Source organism: Phascolarctos cinereus, unplaced genomic scaffold (assembly GCF_003287225.1).
Source record: "Phascolarctos cinereus isolate Bilbo 61053 unplaced genomic scaffold, phaCin_HiC Scaffold_726;HRSCAF=1367, whole genome shotgun sequence".
In the NCBI taxonomy this organism is placed as follows: Eukaryota; Metazoa; Chordata; class Mammalia; order Diprotodontia; family Phascolarctidae; genus Phascolarctos; species Phascolarctos cinereus.
In genome coordinates, this window is record NW_027556098.1 from 404,228,947 (window position 1) to 404,248,440 (window position 19,494).

At 51.8% G+C, this 19,494-nt stretch overlaps 1 protein-coding gene across 6 annotated transcripts in view; it reads right to left on the minus strand.

The window, feature by feature from the left end:
* Positions 1 to 82: 82 nt before the first annotated feature.
* The window catches only part of LOC110200628 (uncharacterized), a 38,649-nt gene continuing 19,237 nt past the window's right edge, over positions 83 to 19,494 (minus strand). For 2 of the 6 annotated variants that reach the window (XM_078145767.1, XM_020976022.2), the window contains exons 6-9: positions 16,277 to 16,393; positions 5,745 to 5,831; positions 2,164 to 2,311; positions 83 to 647 (exon numbers count right to left, since the gene is read on the minus strand). In XM_078145767.1, the coding sequence (XP_078001893.1) occupies positions 616 to 647; positions 2,164 to 2,311; positions 5,745 to 5,831; positions 16,277 to 16,393 (384 nt within the window). In that variant the 3' untranslated portion in view covers positions 83 to 615. Of the gene's footprint in view, positions 648 to 2,163; positions 2,312 to 3,805; positions 4,037 to 5,744; positions 5,832 to 16,276; positions 16,394 to 17,419; positions 18,810 to 19,494 lie in introns of those variants that run through there. The other 4 variants (XM_020976027.2, XM_020976014.2, XR_013482566.1 and 1 more) reach the window with 3 other exon arrangements.

Below are 19,494 nucleotides of genomic sequence, written 5' to 3' on the forward strand. Positions count from 1 at the left end.
GAGAACATCCAAGTAGGGGCACTCAAGGCTCCTCCCGGCCCCTTACCCACCCCCCTCAAAAGAGCCCCCAGCACCACACCTGTGTGTTCTGCGTACTTTATTGAAAAATACAAAGCCAGTAACCAAAGCTCCATTTGGTAAAATAATAAAACTTTGTTTCTTAACAAGTATGAGAGAGGGTGGGGAAACTGTGACTGCCTTTCCAAGGGGCCTGTGGATGTCCCTTTCTGCTTTCCTTGGTGGCAGCTCTCCAGAAGCCCGGGGCCCTCGGGCTTGTGCAGGAGGAAAGCTGGGAAACCCCCCCTCCCTCCCAGCCAGGGCCTGGCACCGCCCACCCCAGGCGCTGTGCTGTGGCGGGGTGGAGGCCAGGGCTTGGGTAGCTGCTGGAGATGCTTGCTGGCCCAGACCCTGGCCCTGGCCCTGGGGGGAAGGGAGGGTCACAGCCTCAGCCTGCCGGTGCTGGGGCAAAGCCTGCACCCAGGCTCCTCCAAAGGCATTTCTGGATGGGGCTTTGGCACAAGACTAGCTGCTGATGGACGTCACTGCCACGTGCAGGGAAGATGGGGGGGCGGGGCTGGGGTCCACGCTGATGAGTGGTCATCCAAGGAGGGCTGCTCAGGACTCAATCCTTCCATAGGAAGAAAACACTGGCAAGAGAGAGAACAGAGGTGTCGGCAGCGAGGAACAGCGGAGACAAGCCAGCCCCCTCCCTGCCCTCCGGTCAGCGTCTGTTCTCCTCAGCCCCCTTCTGGGGCCCAGCAAAGTGACAAGCCAAGCACACAATGGACCCTGACAGAGGGCTGATACCCGCACCCAGGTCTCCCAAACTACAGAGCTGACCCCCGACCCCTATCCCCCAGAATCCCAGGCCTAGTCTACGGGGGGGGGGGAGCCTTTCATGGCTGATGGGACCCATTCACTGGGGGGACAAATGTGAGGCTGTACTGGAGGGCAGGGACGGGCCAGAGTAGAGACCCCAGCCCCAAACAACAGCTAGAGTTCAGGAGAGATTGCTGCAGGCAGTTCCAAAGAGGGGACCTAGAACAGTGGGTCGGGTTAGGATCTGGGACCAGAATGCAGATGCATTGGGGGGGTGGGAACAGACCCCCACAAAAATATGCTGGGAGTCCACTCACAGACGCAGGGCGGCACAGGGGACAAAGTCCTGGGCCGACTGTCGGAGAAGCTGGCTGCAGAACACTCCTGCTGCACATCAGTGGAAAGTACAAGGCCCTGAGTTCAAGTCTGTGCTGTACCACTGAACAGACAGGTGACTTCCCCTCTGGGGGCCTGGACTCTGTGGCCTTTCAGGGACTTTCTAGCTCCAGAATCCTTTTCTGGCCTCGGACTCCACACTATCTATAAAGTCTAGGGGGTGGGAATGGTGGTCCCTTTCCACAGTGACATCCTGAGATTCTCTGCTCACTGAACTGGGAGCAGGAGGCAGAAAACTCTCCTGAAAGGCTCCGGGGGCGGGGTTTAGAATTTACGGTAGGTAGTGGAGAAAAGGGGATGGCGGTGGGGAGGCAGAGACAGAGACGGGAGAGCAGGGCAGACAGAGGGGGAGGGGACAGGGAGGCTCTGCAATCAGTGGAGGTCACAGCCTCCACCTGACCGGCGCTGCAGCTTTATCTCCTGCCCTTGACCAGGCACCACTCTGCCCCTCCACTCTCTGCTCCTTGGGCTGGGGCAGGGGGAGAGGAGGAAACAGTACCAGGGAAAAGAAGTAGGTTTTCTGGGCTGCAACACAAGAGACCTGGGTCAGCCCAGGGTCCAGATTAAGCCAGACAATGCCCATGGGAGAGCAGGAAGAGGGGCTCTCTTCCCTAGTTAGAGCGGAGTGAGCTTCCACCTTTGGCTGCCCAGCATGGGCACAGAGTGGGCACGGCTGCCCGGGCCTCAAGCATGGGGAAGGGTCTGGGCTCATGCCCCAGCGATGACCCTCTGTGGCCTCCTATTGGGTTTGAAATCAAAGGACCTGGGCTTGAATCCCAGCCTGGCCATTAACATCTATGGGACCCTGGGCAAGGCCCTTTACCTTCCTGGGCCTCAGTTTCCTCATCTGTAAAATGGGTGTGAGTGTGGGGGGGTATCCTCTAAGGTCCTATGATCCAGTGACCCAGTGACAGGGTAGGGGTTTGGGGGCAGCAAGGATCCACTCACTTCTCTCTCTCAGACCCTGGCCAAAGCTTCGATACACGTGGACCAGGGCCCAAAGCAAGACAGACTTGATGGCTACCGAGATGCAGGAGCCCACGATGGCGGCCGCCTCTCCAGTGTAGGAGCTGCCCTGGCCCCACGCTCTGCTTATCTGAAAAGACGAGCACATCTCGTTCAGCACCTTGGGATGGGCTCCCCAGGACGCGGGGCCCCTTCCCCTTCCTTTCTCAGGAGCAGCCGTGCCCATCCCAGGCCTGCCTTGACCCCCCACCCATCCGAACTGACAGATCTCACATCACAGCCATGCCACGTGCTGCTCCCCAGCTCTGGTCCGGCCTTCTTGCCAGGGGCAGCCAGGAAGGGGAGGGGCCTGCCCTTGGACCTGCGTGATCTGGCTTTAGGATGGCCACTTCTTCCCAGGAAACCCCAGGTGGGCTTCAGGAAATGTTGTGGTCAGGCCAGGGAACCAGGCTAGGCATGTGTGAGCACCCAGCCACATGCATGCATGTGTGCGTGCACACACACACACACACACACACACATGTGGGAAAAGATGGTTGGGTTGTCCTCAGGACTCGGCTCTTCCCCTCTCACTGGGGGCAGACCAGCTGCTTCCCCCTACCATCTGCGCATCCCTTTCTGACCACACCATTCAATAATCCAATGAGCGTGTTTTAAGACACACCAGGACACAAAAGGAACCAGCCCCTTCCTTCGAGGAACTTCCGAACAGGAACAGCTTATGCTCTCTCTTTCCTCAGTGACCTCTAGAAATCCTCTCTCAATGGGCTAGTCTCTTCTTTTGGTCAACGTTTTATTCCTGAGAACTTAGACCAGCTCACTTCCTGTGTGACCTTGAACAAGCCCCCACTTCTCTGAGACTCAGTTTCCTCATCTGTAAAATGGGAGGGTGGGACAAGCCAGGGCAGGAGAAGAACAGGGCCCGTGGCCCATCGGGGCAGCACCTCCCGTGCTCGTGCTCCTGGGGAGCTGCCAGAGACAGGCCAGGAATACAGGCCTTCCAGGCCCGGGGCTGGCTCTCCACCCTGATCTCCCATCAGCCTTTCTTACGAATGACCGACCTGCCTCCACACTTTTCTCCCTCTGCGTCTTGAGGCAGCAAGGCAACAGAGTACATAGTACTAGAGGGGTGTCAGGAAGACACTTGTTAGCTCTGTGACCCTGGGCAAGTCATCTAGCCTGGCTCATCTTCAGTTTCCGGGGTTTGTAAGGCTCAGATGAGACCCCCTATGTAACCACTCTGCAAGTGTAACAGTTGGTGTATCAGTGCTAGCTATAATCATTCAGAGGTAATTATCTGAGAAGGCTCCTGGGGACCAATCTGCAGTCCCCTCTCTGTGACACCACACTTTGTACCCAAGCCAGACTGGTCCTCGTCTGGCCCAGGCTGTCCCCCTGGCTGCACTGGAGTCCTTTCGCTGGCTCTGTTATTCACTCCGAGGCCCCAGTCCCACATGGAAGCTTCCTTCCCTTCCCCATGTTCCCGGAGTCCTCAGTCTGACTCTCCTTTTGCCATCCTTCCCCCCGTGCCCCTCTGCCACGTGGCCGTGCCCATGTTGTTCCACCCCAGGGCCTTGAGCAGAGTGGGCTCTTAATGTTCAGGTGAAATGAATCACTTTCTCACCGAGACAGAGAAATGACTACAGCCGTCCTGGAGCCGGAGCTGATGGGATCAAGTCAGCCACCAGTCACTCTGGCCAGAGCTCGGGCTCCAAGCTGCTGCTTCTCCCAACTGAAGAAACAAAATCGGCACCTGGAGTCCAAGGTCAGACTGGAGCGTGGCCAGTCCCAGGGCCGGTCCGCTGGTGGCTGTCAGCAGCCTTTTGGTTAGGCCTGGCCCAGCTGCATTTTGCTCCTGGGAAGTAGGTGGGATCTTAGCTGAGTGGCTGGCCTGTTCCTTCCTGGCTCTCTCCCTCTCCCTCTCCTTAATGAATCAATACATACTGAACATGATTTGCATACTCTCTGAAGAGGAAGCTCACTGCCCTCCCAGGGACCTGGAACTCCCGTTTTCTCAACCTGCACCTGGCCGCCCTGGCTACCTAAGCCATGCTAGATGCTTGGAGGAGGGTGAGACAGAGCTGCTCAAGCATCTCCTTTCTGCTCGGGGCGGCCCCTGTGAGGCAGGAACTGAAAAGTGGAGCACACGAAGCTAGAGGATTGAAGCCCCAGGCCCCCGCTGCATCTTGTGCCCCCAGCCTTGCCCTGCTGGCTGGTTCAGTATAAGGAAAACTAAAAACATCATCAACCACGTTAATAACAAAAACAATAAACCCAAAAGATATCTGTAGGTGCCGAAAAGGCTTTTGATAAAATCCAATACTTGTTTCTGTTTGAAAAAACAACTAGAAAACATAGGAATAAAAGGACCTTCCCTTAACACTGTATACATGTCTCTAATACCAACAGCAAAAATCACGTGTAATGAAGAAAAGTGAGAGGCCTTTCCACTAACAGCAGGAGTAAAGCAAGGTCGCCCACTGCCAGCCATGTTTGTTATACACCTGCTCTGTGACCAGCCCTGTGTGAAGTGATGCTGGCTATTTAATGGTGACCATGGTCCTTGAAATGCTGAAAGACTGAGGGATCATGACGTGAGGCCAGGGAAAAGCAAAACCACTGCTGTGAGTCAGGTATACTGTGGTCTACCTGGAAAACCTTCACGAGTCCGCTGAAAACCCACGGAAGCAATTCAGAACTTCCAAGAATCACACAATACAAGACCCACCCATGTGGATCAATGGCTTCCTGTCTATTAACAACCAAACCTTGAGGCAGCAAGGTGGTGCAGTGGATAGAGCACTGACCCTGAAGTTGGGAGGACCTGAGTTCAAGTCTGGTCTTAGGCATATAACACTTACTAGTTATGTGACCCTGGGCAAGTCACTTAACCCCATTGCCCCCCCCCAAAAAAAAACCCCACACAATCAAACCTGGCAGGAGCTGGAGATCCCATCCAAGAGGACCAGGGCACCTGTACATATCTGGGGTGGACTCATGGGGGCTCCCCGAGGCAGCGTCCCTGGCATCTGGCACCATTCTCCACCACCTCAGGAAGCCCAGGGTATGTGCCCTTCACCCCAGCCCTCTCCTGGGGAGTCCCAGGCCTGCAAAGGGTCAGCGAGACCCTCTGCCTCAGCATTGCTACAACAGGGAGAACACGTCTCTCTCGGCCACGGCCAGCTCCAGCCAAAACAATGGCTCTTCTCCAGTCTGGCTAATGGAGACAGAGGAGAGAGCAAAGCCACACAGCTCAGTCCAGGGCTAGACCCTGACCTCCTAGGGCAGAAGGGTCCCCCTGACTGCTGGCAGCATCCCGGAGACGGCTGAGCTAAGCTGATGGGAACAGAGTCAGCCTGACCCGGCCCTGGCCCGAGGGACGGTGAGGCAAAGATTCCCTGGCCCCTCACAGCTCAGGGGGCCTGGCCGGCTGGGCCGCAGAAAGGCCTGCAAGCCGGGCTGTGAGGAGAGAGTGCCACGGAGCATTTCAGGTGCCAGACTGCCCTCCAATGGCACAGCGCATGGATGACTTTTGTCCTCCCCTCTGCCCGCAGCCCCCTCACCGTGTAGAGGAGATAGAAGAGGTAAGCCACTTCAGGGACGTTCTGCACCAGGAAAATCCACACCAGGGCCTTCAGCTCCCTCAGAATCTGCAAAGAAAACAATGTCCCTTTGAGATCACCTGGGACCTGGTGAAGGCCTCCCCTCCACCCAGGGTCAGGCAATGCCACCGAGGGCGCTCTGTCCACCTTAGCGCAACCACCAAGACACACATCAGCCGCCACCCTGCCCCATGGCATGGACCAGGGAGGGCGGCTGGCTCAGGGGTTAGAGAATCTGGCTGCGAATGACTAGCTGTGGGACTGGGCGAGCAGGCCTGCCTGCGTGGGACTCAGTTTATTTCTCTATAAAATGGGGTTTTAGATGGTCTTTATGGAAAACTTATTATGGGAGGAAGAAAGGATCTTGGGAGGTTCCTTTTTGGGGAAACTGCAGGGGTGGCAGTCCAGAGGACCTCAGGCACTTCCTAGCTGTGTGAATCTGGCCGAGTCCTTTGACCTCTCATGAGCCCCGGCTTCCTCCTCTGGAAAATGGGGATAAGACCATGTCTAGGGCTTGCTTCCCAGCGTTATTCTGAGGCTCAAATGGGAGGATGTAGGTACTATGACCACAGCACATCACCTTTTGGGGCTTTGGTTTCCCCACTTGTAAAAGGGAGGGGGGATAACCTCCTAGCTGGTCAGCAAGGATGACCCAGGCCTGGGCCCTGCTCTGTTCCAGGCCCCTCCAAGTTCGGCTTTGACTTCCCAGCTCCTGCTGAGAGGCACCATCTCCCAGCGTCCCAGCTCCAGGCAGAGACCGCCAGGGCCAGGACCCTTGAGAAGAGGAAGGCCTCTTGCCCTGGCATCCAGCCCTGGGGGGAAGGGATGGCAGATCCTCCTTCTGCTCCTGCAGGTGCTGAGCCCACCTCCCACACAGACGCTACCCTGGGGTAATGGGGGCCAGTCCAGGAGTGTGTTCTGTCCACAGGCCTAACCCTAACCCTAAATTCATCTCAGCAGTCACTGTGGCCAGAGACACAGGGAGTCCAGAAGGGAGTTTTGCCCAGGAACTGCCTGTGGCCTTCAGAAGACCCTCTGGGGTTATGTTAAATGCCTCATAGATCCCTGGGCCAGACAGAACTGCTAAGGCCTGGGAGGGACACAGCGAGGGCCTGGTAATGGGTCAACCAAAGGCAGGGATGAATGAGGGGGAGCAACGGTCATGCTGACCCATGAGGACAGCACCCATAGGTGCCAAGCCCATGGGCTCCCCTGAAGAGCCTTGGGGACGTCCCTGAGGGGCCTTAGCTCCCCTCAGCTTAGGAGCAAGCCCATCCTGCTTGGAGCCCTCGGGAGAAGCACAGGACTCTTCCCCAGGGGCTTGAAAAAGATGAAAGGACCAGTCTGAAATCTGAGATGTCCCAGAGGGTCTGGGATGCTCTCTGACCTCTGGCCTGAGGGTCCAAAGTAGGCCTGCCCTGCTGTCCTCCCCCACAGCTGGGGCTGGCCAGTCCAAAGGAAGGAGCTCAGGGGACAAGGTGACCTTTCTACACAAAGGTCACTTTCCTCCTGGTTCTCCCCATCATGCCCCCCAACGTTCCCATTCTCATTCTTAACTGGCGGTCACCTCGGGCTCTATCTATCACCAGTCAGGGGAGGGCTGCATGGCAAGCCAGAGGGGCCCCTCTCCCCTCCAGAGCTCGGCCAGACCCTCAGGGTCATGGCTCCTCTGAAGACAGGTAGAGAGGAACTCAACCCAGAGTCTTGGGATCCGAGTTCAAATCACACAGGTGATTCCCTCTATGGGCCTCAGTTTTCTCTTCTCTAAAAGAAGGATGCTGGACCAAGTGACATCAAGAGTCCTTCGAGCCCTAGATCAGAAGGGGAGGATAGGAGCACTGCCACCCTGGATGCAGCCTCGGGTACTACCAGCAAACCCCAGAGGAGTGGGGAGGCAGGGAGGTCATCGGGCTGGCTGCAGGGAGCCTCCCACAAAACCAGGCACACCCATGACCTCATCTGGGTGTCTGGGGTGAGAAGAACTGGAAGAATCTGGGGAGGGAGCTAGGCCCTGGGTGGGGCTGGGAGTGGGACAGCTAAGCAGGGGAGTCTGCATTATATTTCAGCATAACTGGTTTCCTCTACACTTCTGTGTGCTTTCTTTTGTACATTTAAAAACATGATTCTGAGAAGGCCTTTCACTGGACTGCCCCAGGGGCACTGGCTGACACAGAAAAAGGGGAAGAGCAAGCCCTGCTCTACTGGGGGGGAGGGGCCAAGAAACCCTAGGGCTCTGTATCGGCCCAGAGCAAAGCCCGATTTCAGAGCAGGATTGTCCAAGAGGCAGAGGGCGAGGGTCACCAGCACTGTCCAGGAGGCTGAAGGTGAGGGTCACGGTACATCTAGGCCTCCACCTCTGGCAATGAGGGAGAGAGCCTCCCCTCCCACAAAATGCCCATCTCTGAATGCACTTGTACTAATAAGAAAGGAAGCACAGGGCACTGGATGGAGAGTCAGGGGTCCTGGGTTCGAATCCTGGCTCCGCTCCTCACTCTCTTGGGGGACTTGGGAAGTCATTCCCTGACTCTCAGCTTTCTCACCTCTAAAGTGGGGAGGAAGGGGATAGAGGCTGAACAGGGGTGCTGAAGAAGGAGGGGCTCGCCCACACCATCACATACACTCTGGTGCCCAGTTCCTTTTACTCAATTCTGGGGGGTCACAAGGGGAGCTTCACTTTGGGGCACACTATGGAGGGGACCTGAGGCTAGGTGTGGCATTCCCAGCTGACGAGCCGGCTCGGGCCCTGGGCTGTGTCCACAGTGAGGGATGGAAGGAGCCAAGAGCAAGGGTATATCTCTGGTGCCCAACCGTGTCTGAAGCCTACAGGGGAACGGCCAAGGCAGGGAGCCCAGAGCAAGGGGAGCTCTGGACGTTCGGGGCAGGGTCCAGCAGCATCCCAGCCCCTTGCTGAGCTCAGACCAGGGGCAGCAAGCAGACTTTGCCCTGGATTGGACCACTCTGGGAACACCGAAAGCTCACAGGTGCCCAGCTGGACTGTCTGCAATCCTGAAACAACACAATACTCAAAACTTTAGGACCCAAGAGGACAAAACCTCAGCTCACACACTCCCTGGCAGAGCCCAGCCCCTACATGAAGTCCAAAGCCAAGGTGAAGGCCAGAAGAATGAGCAAATAAAAAAGAAACCCACCATCAAGAACTATGATGGTGAGGAGGAAGGTGAAGACACACACCCAGAAGAAGAGAACTCTAACAGATCTACAAGCAAAGCCTTGAAGAAAAACACACCATGGGCACACGTCTAACTAGAATTCCTGGAACAAGGGAGCAAAAGTTAGAAAGAGAAAAAAAAAAGATTTTGAAGAACACATGAGTGGGCTAGAGAAACAAAACAGAATGAAATGAGCACTGTGGAAAGAGAATTAATAGCTTTTAACAAGAGTTAAAAAAACTTACTGAAGAAAATAACTCCCTGAAAATTAGACCTGACCAAGCAAAAGCTCAATAAGACAACAAGAAAAGTGAAAACGAAGTCAAAAGAAGGGCAGCTAGGTGGCCCAGTGGACAGAGCACCAGCCCCAGAGTCAGGAGGACCTGAGTGCAAATCTGACCTCAGACACTCCTTAGTTGTGTGGCCCTGGGCAAGTCACTCAGTCTGACTGCTTCAGAAAAACAAGACAAAGCAAAACAAAAACAAAGCCCAAGTCAACAGAGGAGGAGGAGAAAACACAAGGTCTCTCAGAGCAAAACCAACAGCCTTTAAGAGCCAGTGGACACCTGAACACCCGGACCAAAAAAGGAGCCCTGACATCGCATGACAAGACATCTTAAAAGAAAGCTGCCCAGACCTCTGGAGATGAAGGACACAGTAGAGACAGAAGGAATACACTCATCGCGTCCTGAAACAAGCCCCCAGCTGGAAACTCCCAGGAACCTTGGAGCCGAGACTCAGGCTGCAGGTCAAAGAAAAGAACACCAGAAGCATCCAGAAAGGAAGAATTCAGGCACTGAGGAGCCGGGACCACACACGCTTTAGCAGCCGGTGCCATGAAGCAACAGGGAGCTTGGAATACGATGTCCCAGAAGGCAAAAGACTTGGGCTTTCAACCAAGAACAACCTGCCGAGAAAAAAACTGAGCGCAAACCGACAGGGAAAAAATGGACCATTAATGGAACCAAGGGCTTCCACGTGTCCCTGACGAAACTATCAGAGACAAACAGACTCTGTGGAATACAAGCACAGGAGTCAAGAGAAACCAAAAAAGGTAAAGGCGAGTGGGCAATCATTAGGAACTAAAGAGGGATAAATGGTTTACATTCTAACTCGTATCCCCTGACATGTATCATTTCAGAGCTCCATCAGGAGTCACAGAAGGAGTCTCATTAGACAAAGGGCCTGGGAACGGTTCTGTCCCCCTGGGTGAGTGGGTGGAGGAGTGTGGGGAGGAAGATGGCAGAAGAACGGGGAAAATCATCTCACTTTAACTGGGGCACACAAATAGAAGCTTAGAACAAACGAGGAAGAAGAGGAGGGGGGAATGGGTGATGCTTGAACCTCACTCTCATCTGAACTGGTCCAAGGAAAGGAGAATACACACTTACCTAGGCACAGAAATACAGTTCACTCAACAAGTAAACAGGACGGAAAGACGAAAGCAGAAAGGGGGCAGCAAGAAGGAGGGCAGATTAAGGAGAGATTAGTTTTTAGCAAAACAAAGAAAGAGGGGCCAGGAAAAAAAAACAGAAGGAAAAGTATAAAAGACTAGGATAGAGGGAAGTAAATAATTAATAATCCTAATGGTGAATCTGAATGGGACGAACTCATCCATAAAACGGAAGAGGAGAGCAAAATGGATCGGACAGCTGAATCCAACAGTACACTGCTGATAAAGAACACGCTTCAGAAATACGCACACAGAGTTCAAATAAGGGGCTGAAGCAAAATCTCTTCTGCTTGCACTGAAGTACAAAAGGTAGAGTTACAATCGATAGCTCAGACAAAGCAACAGCAAAAAAGACGAAATTAAAAGAGACAAACGAGGAAACTATATTTTGCCTTTGAAAGGCACCGTAGACAATGCCACATCAATGCTAAACAAATGGCATAGCAACTAAATATTTAAAGGAAAAATTAAACGTGTCACAGGGAAAGACTGGCAATAAAACTATGGGGACCTCAATAAAAAATGGGGGGCCTCAACTTAGCCCCTCTCAACCTTAGACAAATCTAACCAAAAAATAAAACTAAAAAGTCAAGAACCTGAATTTTAGAATTTTAGAAAAGTTAGACATGATAGATCTCTGGAGATTACTTAATGGGAATAGAAAGGACTGTGTGCGTGTCTGTGTGTGTGTGTGTGTGTGTGTGTGTGTGTGTGTGTGTACACACACATATTTCTCAGCTGTGCATGGAAACTTCACAAAGACTGACCCTCACAAATGCAGAAAAGCAGAAATATTAAATACATCTTTTTATGGACCACAATGTAATAAAATATATTTAATAAAGTGCCCCTTAAAATTAATTGGAGACTAAACATAGCTTAATCCCAAAGAATGAGCGGATCAGGGGCAGCTAGGTGGCGCAGTGGATAGAGCACCGGCCCTGAAGTCAGGAGTGCCAGAGTGCAAATCCGGCCTCAGACCAAACCCTTGACGCTTACTAGCTGTGTGGCCCTGGGCAAGTCACTTAACCCCAATTGCCTAAAAAACACACACACACACACAAAAACAATGAAACAAAGAATGAGTGGATAAAAAAACAAATTAGTGAAATAATAATTTCATTAAAGATAATGACCATAATGAGACAATTTATCAAATTTTTTGAGAAAACGTATGTTTCTAAACACTTTCACCAATAAAAGAACAGATTAATGAACTGGGCATACAAGAAAAAAAAACCCTAGAAAAATCAACAAATTAAAAAACCCTAATCAAACAACAAATTGAAATCCTAAAAATCAAAAAAGAGATTAATAAAACAGCAAAAAAACAACAGCAACAACAATGAATTAATAAAACTAGGAGCTGGGATTTTTTAGGGAAAAACAATAAACCATTAATGAACATGAATTTTTTTAAAAAGCAGAAAACCTAATGACTAACATAAAAATAAAAAAGGTGAATTCCTAACCAATGAAAAAGAAAAAAAAATTATTGGGAACTATTTTGTTCAAGTATATGCCAATTAAACAGACAATCTAAATGAAATGGATGAATATTTACAAAAATATAAAATGCCCAGGTTGAAGAAACAAGAAATAGAGAATCTGAATAACTAAATCTCAGAGAAAGAAATTGAACAAGTCATAAATGAACTCCCAATGGAAAAAAGATTCAGGGTCAGGTGTGTTTATAAGTAACCACACATTTAAAAAATAATTCCAAACATCACATAAACTACTGGAAAGAAATAGGAAAAGAAAGGCTCCTACTTCTATGACACAAATAGAGCAGGGCTTGATACCTAAACCACAGTGAATGAAAACAGAGAAAAAAACTACAGGCCACTATGCCTAATGATATTGATACAAAAATGTTAAATAAAGTATTAGGAAGGACACTACGATGACATGTCACAAAAATTACACTCCATGACCAGGCTGGAGCTATAGCTCCAGGAATGCAAGGGTGGCTCGGTGCTAGAAAAACTATCATCATAAATGAGTAAATTAATTAGAACAACAAAAATCATGTAATTATATCAATAGATGCAAAAAAAAACCTTTGACATGATATAATCATTCCTGTTTAAAAAAAAATACTAGAAAGCATAGGAATAAATCAATTTTTTTCCATAATATGATAAACAGCATTTATCTAAAACCAAATATGGGGATAAACTAGATGCCTTTCTAGTAAAATCAGGGTAAAGCAAGGATGTCCATTATCATAGCTACTATTCAATATTACGCTAGGATTGCTAGCTATAACAAGAAGAGAAAAAGAAACGGAAGGAATAAGTATAGGCAAACAGGAAACAAAATTATTGCTTTTTGCAGATGGCATAAAAGTTTACTTAGAGAACTTCAGAGAATCAACTAAAAAACTAATGAAATAACGAACAATTCCAGCAAAATTGAAAAACACAAAATAAACCCATACAAATCATTAGCATTTTTGTATATTATCAACAAAATCCAGCAGGAAGAGACAGGAAGAGAAATTCCATTTAAAATGGCTACAGAAAGTATAAACTATTGGAGAGTCTACTTGCAAGACACACACAGGAATTATATGAATACAATTACAAAACACTCTTTACACAAAGAAAGATCTAAGTAACTGCAGAAATATTAATTACTCATGGGTGGGGCAAGCCAATACGATAAATGTGACGATAGTACCTAAATTAATTTACTTATTCAGTGTCATGCCAATCAGGCAAACTCCCAAGGATTACTCCATAGAGCTAGGAAAAGATAATAACAAAATTCATCTGGAGGAACAAAAGGTCAAGAATCCCAAGGGAATGAACGAAAAGAAAAGTGGGAAGGAAGAGGGCCTAGCAGGGCCAGATCCCGAAACACGCTACAAAGCCAGCAATCGTCAAAAACAACTTGGTTAAGAAATAGAAAGGCAGGTCAGGGAAACTATTCAAGCCCACAACATATAGAGGCAAACAAGCACCACAGCCTGGTGAAACCCAAAGAGCCCAGATAATGGGGCAAGAACTCACTATTCAACAAAGCTGCTGGGAAAACTGGAAAGCAGCCTGACAGAAATGAGGCACAGACCAACCCCTCCTACCATATAAGCTCCAATGAACGCATGCCTTGGACAAAATGGGCTCCACGGTGCGGGAAAGAGAGAAGAGGCAAAATGGTGGAAAATCACAGATTGATTACATAAAATTAAAAAGCTTTCGCCCAAACAAAACTAATACAGCTAAAACCGAAGAAAAACAGGAAACTGAGGGAAAATTTTTCAGCAAGCTTCTCTGATAAAAGTCTCATTGCTAAGTTTCATGTAGGAAAGGGATTAACATTTCTAAGAATAAGAGCTATTCCCAGATTGATAAATGATGAAACAATAGGAACAAGCAGTTTTAAGGGGAAGAAATTCAAGCTACTATATAAAAAAAAAGTGCTCCAAATCACTGATGACTAGAGAAAGATAAATTAAAACCACTCTGCGGTTCTACCTTATGCCCACTAGACCCGTAAATTAGATTTTTTTAAAAAGGTAAAAATGGAAGGGCATGTGGAGGGGGTGGGGAAGGTACTCCAAGGCCTTATTGGTAGAGCTGTGAACGGGTCCGGACATTTCAGAAAGCTATTAAACTGTACATACCCGGGGCAGCTAGGTGGCACAGTGGATAGAGCAGCGGCCCTGAAGTCAGGAAGACCTGAGTTCAAATGTGGCCTCAGACCAAACACTTGACACTTACTAGCTGTGTGACCCCGGGCAAGTCACTTATCCCCAACTGCCTAAAAAAAAAAAGTCAAAATTAAAAAATTAAAAGTTAAGCTGTACATACCCAGCAATAGTAGGACCCGCATGTACAATGTGGTGGCAGAGAACTAGAATCTGAACCAGGTGCCCATCAACCGGGGAATGGCTGAACAAGTTCTGGGATATAAATATCGTGGATGACTACGGTGCTGAAAGAAATGACGAGGGGGATGATTTCAAAGAAACTTGGGAAGACTTGCAAGAACGGATGCAGAGTGAGCGGAGCAGAACCAGACCGACAGTTCACACAGTGATGGCAATATTGTGCCAAGTAACTCTAAAGGCCGAGGCCCCGCACAGACAAAGCACGACAGAGAGGGGGCGCTCTCTCTTTGTGCCCAGCCTGGTGGGAGTTCCTTCTGTTTGGTTATGTTTATAACAAGGGTTTTGTTTTTCTTGCTTTCTCAGTTGGGAGGAAGAGATAAGAGGGAGAGAAGGAAGAGTTTTCCTTTCGGGGAAAAAAAAGCCAGAGCCAAAAGCATGAAGCCTCACTGCTCTACAACAAGGTCCACAGATGTGGTGAACCGAGGCAGTATGGTACAGTGCACAGAGCCCTGGATTTGAAGCCAAGAAGTCCTGAGTTCAAATTCTGCCTCAGATACTGCCTAGCTGTGTGATCCTGGGCAAGTTACTTCACCTGTCTGCCTCAGTTTCCTCAATGATAAAATGAAGCGGGGGACTTCATGGCCTCTCAGGTCCCTTTTAGATCTAGATCTATGATCTTACAAGTCTACAAGCCAAGACTCACGCACATACACACATCACAGGGGCAGGCACAAATATGAGGAGAAGGAGAGACACACACGTGGCCAGTCATGTAAACGTCTGGATGGATAGTAAGTAAGCTGTCTCATTCTAAGAGGCCCAGCCCATCTTCATCCCTGAGGAGAAGCAAATGTCTAGAGGAGAACCGAGAACACTGTTGGGAGGCTCCCAAAGAGCCCGTGGGGGCCCACTCCATCTGCTTCGGGGGGCAGGCCTTCAGACAGGCCGTGGCACACGCAGCAGGCACCCCTGACTCTTAATATCTTGTCTAAAGTCATGAAACGTCCTTCCTGCCAGTGAACTCTTCCCCCCATGGCCATGTGCCAGGCAGCCACGGTGCCCAAAGGTGCTGCCAGCCGAGCACAAGCCATGGCACGTCTTACTGGGCTGGAGGGCTTCATGTACAGTTCACTGATAAGCTCTGTGTGTGTATGTGTGTGTGTGTGTGTGTGTGTGTGTGTGTGAAAGAGTGTGTGTGTGACAGTGTTTGAATCTAAGAGAGAGAATGTGTGTGTAAGAGATAATGTGTGAAAGAGTGTATATGTGTGTGTGTGTGTGTGTGTGTGTGTGTGAGAAAGACAGAGAGACAGACACTGGGGAGACAGAGAGAGAGAGAGAGAGAGAGAGAGAGAGAGAGAGAGAGAGAGAGAGAGAAAGAGAGAAGAGGAAGAGAAGGGAAGAGAGGGCAGGAGTTGAGGACCAGCCTGTCAATCACTCAATCAGCGCCTCAAGGTTTACGCTCCCAGTGCCTAGCACAGTGCCCAGCATGGAGTCCATCCCTAATAAACGCTAGCTGACTGACTGATTAATCACGTACTGGTTGCAGGCAGGACAGAAGTGAAAGTGAGCCTGCCTTCCACATGGCTGAGTACCGAGAGGCTCATCCTCAAGGTGGCCACTCTTGAACCTTGTCCACTGAAACACAACAGAGGCTGCAGCTGGTATTGGTGGGGAATCCCAAGGCCCACAGGGCCTGGGCATGGAGGCCAAGCCTCTTGCCTTACCACAAGAGGCAAAGGGGCCGGCCCAGGCACACGGTGACTAGCAGAGCAGGGCTACTTGAACCCTGGCCTCTTGGAGAAAGCACCAGGAGCACCAAAACGGCAGCCCCTGGACAGTAAGAGGGCGCTCACACGCTGCTGGAGCTTCTCCGGGCTCTCTGCCAATGCTGGGGCTGGCGGGCTGCCTCCCTCCACCCCAGAGGGGCACACGAGGAAATGAGGGCAACCGAGAGGACCGCAGGCAGGGGGCGGGCGAGGCAGTCCGACATCCGGCGAGGGGACAGGAGGCGGCCCGGCAGCTGCGTACTCACCGCCAAGATGCCGATGGTCACTTTGAGGCCGGCCCAGAGGACGCCCACGATGAGGATGAGACTGTGCTGCAGCGAGGCGTACAGGCCCGACGTCAGGATCAGGACACACAGGCAGAGCTGCAAAGGGAGAGAGCAGGAGGCTCAGGGCAGGGCCTGTTTGTTTTGCTATTTGCGCCGGAAGGAAAAATCTACGTAAAGCCCCGGCGCTTGTCAGTGACCACTAGCCTAAAGACATCTTCCTCTGGCCTTGTGAACATGGTCCTGGGGGCTCCAGGGCCCCTCTCCTATCTGGCTTTGGCCCTCCCAAGCCAGGACCTCCTGACATTTGTTTGTTCATTCTCCTTGTTACTAATTACATTCATGATAAAAGGTTGCCTAGTGGGGTGCACCTGAGCACATGCCTTAAGTGGCGAGGGGATCTGTCCCAGGGGAAAGCAGCCCACGCTTGGCGGCCGGCTACTGAAGCTTGCCGGGCCCTTCGGGTTCCCTCCGAGGCCCCGGAGCAACAATGAGGTGACCACGCAGGTTCTTTCATCTCAGACATCAACTGTCAGGAGTCAGAAACGAGGTGGTCCCATCTATGGGCCAGCAAGGGAGCTCTGGGGATGGGTCAGTATCTGTATTAACCAATACTAAACACATCCCCTCCGGGGGGAAGGGAAGGGAAGAGTGCACTTGTTAGAGGAAGGGTCTGATAACACCAGCGGCCCATGAGAGAGCAAGTGGCAGCCTGATGGGTGAGAGAAGGCCTGATCCCCCTTTCCTGAATGGTCCTAGAAAGCAAGCAATGGGAAATCCAAAATGTTCTCTGTTTGGAGCACAACCCAGTGGGAATATGGTGCCATATCCCTCAGTACAAGGGAGCCTTGTTCTTTTACTGATGGTTGAGGTAAAGAGGTGGCTGAAGAAGGCATGTCCTACAGTCTTACACCAACTCTCCCAAAAAGGAAAGAAGGAAAGGAAGGGAGGGAAGGAAGGGGGAGGGGAGGGGGGAGGGGAGAGGAGGGGAGAGGAGGGGAGGGAGGGGAGGGGAGGGAGGGGAGGGGAGGGGAGGGGAGGGGAGGGGAGGGGAGGGGAGGGGAGGGGAGGGGAGGGGAGGGGAGGGAGGAAGAAGCCTGCCAGGGAGAAGCTGTGATCTTGCACCTCATTTTAATGGGGCATCCAAACGATGCCAGACAAGATGGGGCCAAGGCCCTGGTCCAAGTCTTGCAAAGTCCGGTTGTCACTCACTGCTGGTTCACTCAGAAGATTCAGAGGAGTCAGTGTGGTGAGGTAGCCTGGCGGGGGCCCTTCCCCAGATGTCTCAGCTCCAGAGCACCAAGGCGCAGCGCCCCGATGGCTCGTGTCTCTACCATGGGGCTGACTTCCTCTGGAAAGGGGGAGCTGACGGAGCTGTGGATTCCAGTTTTCACTCTGACGGGTTCTGACCACTACTGCTAGGTGCTCCAGAAGCTTGCACTTCAGCCCCTCACTGACCCTAGGACAAAACAGGACCTCCCCTGACGGGCCTCTAGAGTCCTTCCCAATCTGGCTCCCACCTTGGCCCGTGCCTGGCATACGCTGAGCTGAGAATAAAGGCTCTGGCAGGCTGGCTGCTGTCTCTTCTCAGCCCCTCTCATCACTCTGGATTCCAGGTAGACTGGTGTGTGTGGGTCCCTCTGCCCAGCCTGGCTTGCCCTGGCCTGTTCTCCCTCCCATCCCCAGTCCTTCGCTTCCTCCACAGGCTGGCTGGATGCCTTGCCCCCCCATGGCCTTTCCTGGTGACCCCGTGGACTGCTTCTTTCCTGATGGTGCTTCTGTGCCCACTCTGCACTCAGGCTGGGTCCCCCAACAGAATGCCAGCCCTCAGGATCAGGACTGGTTCATTCCTGCCTTTCTATGTCAGTGCCTGACACAAAATAAGTGATCAACAGATGTTTGCAGAAGGAATCCACGACCAAGGCAGCAAGACTGAACTGGGAGAGCAGGCCGGGCTCTGATGCCACGTGGCAGCCCTCTGCTGGGAGGCCTGGCCAGGGCCAAGAGCAGAACCACAACTGCCAACCAAGGGTGGCCGCAAAGACTGCGGGGAGGCCAAGGGCAAACGCGCCCGAGGGCACTCGCGCCAGGCAAAGACCAGTCCACAGCTCCCCAATGGCTCCACACGCAGCCGAGAGGATGAACAGAGCGGCAAGAACCCGAGGGGTCCCAGGGATTCCAGGAATGGTGAGTTCACCTTGGCTCCCATCTGGTCCACAGGCTGGGCCACAGGCCAAGAACTCTTCTGAGGAGAAGAGGAGCCGACGAAGGCCGGGCCCAAATCCCGAAAAGCCAAGGAGACCCCAGAGGGCCAGGCTTGTGGGCTTGGCCGAGCTCAGGACATCATGGCGACTCCCGAGGAAAGGCTGGGGATGCTCCGGGTCATGCTGACCCCGGCCAGAGGCAGCCCGCTGGGGCAGACAGTAAAACCTGGCTTCAGATCCACCTCGGACACTGCCTAGCTGCATGACCCTGAACAAGCCTCTTCACGCCCATAAGACCTCAGTTTCCTCATCTATAAAATGGAGATAACAGTTTACTTCACAAGGCTGAGCTAATACGTGAAAAGTGCTCTGCAAACCTTAATGTGACACAGCTGTGTCAGCTGGCATTAGGATGTCCAGCTGGATGGCAGATGCCAAGGGGACCACTCCATGCGATGGACTGCAGCCATTGCAGGAAATGACCCGACCTCGACTACAGGGGGACTATAGCCTAGTCCTTGAGAAGAAGGGCTCAGGAGGACCTCCAGAACCCCCCCGTCCCGGGGTGGCCTCCCATGAGGACTTCTGGGTACCTCGGGTGACCAGAGTCTGGGCAGGGAGCTGGCAACGAGGACGCCAGCAGGGCGCCACGAGTTCTTGGAGCGGGTTAAAGGTGTCACAGGTCGGGGTGTCCCACCCACTTGGGTCTGGCTGTTTGTTTAAACTGGCCAAGCAGCGCCACACCTGCCTGCCCCTGAAGTGACCTCCCCCCCGCACCAGAGGCTTTCTTCCTTCTCCCTCACCCCATACACAAGTCCAGGAGGCACCTTAAAAAGACTTAAGCAAGGGCAGCTGGGTGGCACAGTGGACAGAGCGCTGCGCCCAGGGTTAGGAGGACCTGAGTTCGTATCCCGCCTAACAGCAGACACTTGACACTTACTAGCTATGTGACCCTGGGCAAGTGACTTAACCTCAACTGCTTTACCAAAAAAAGAA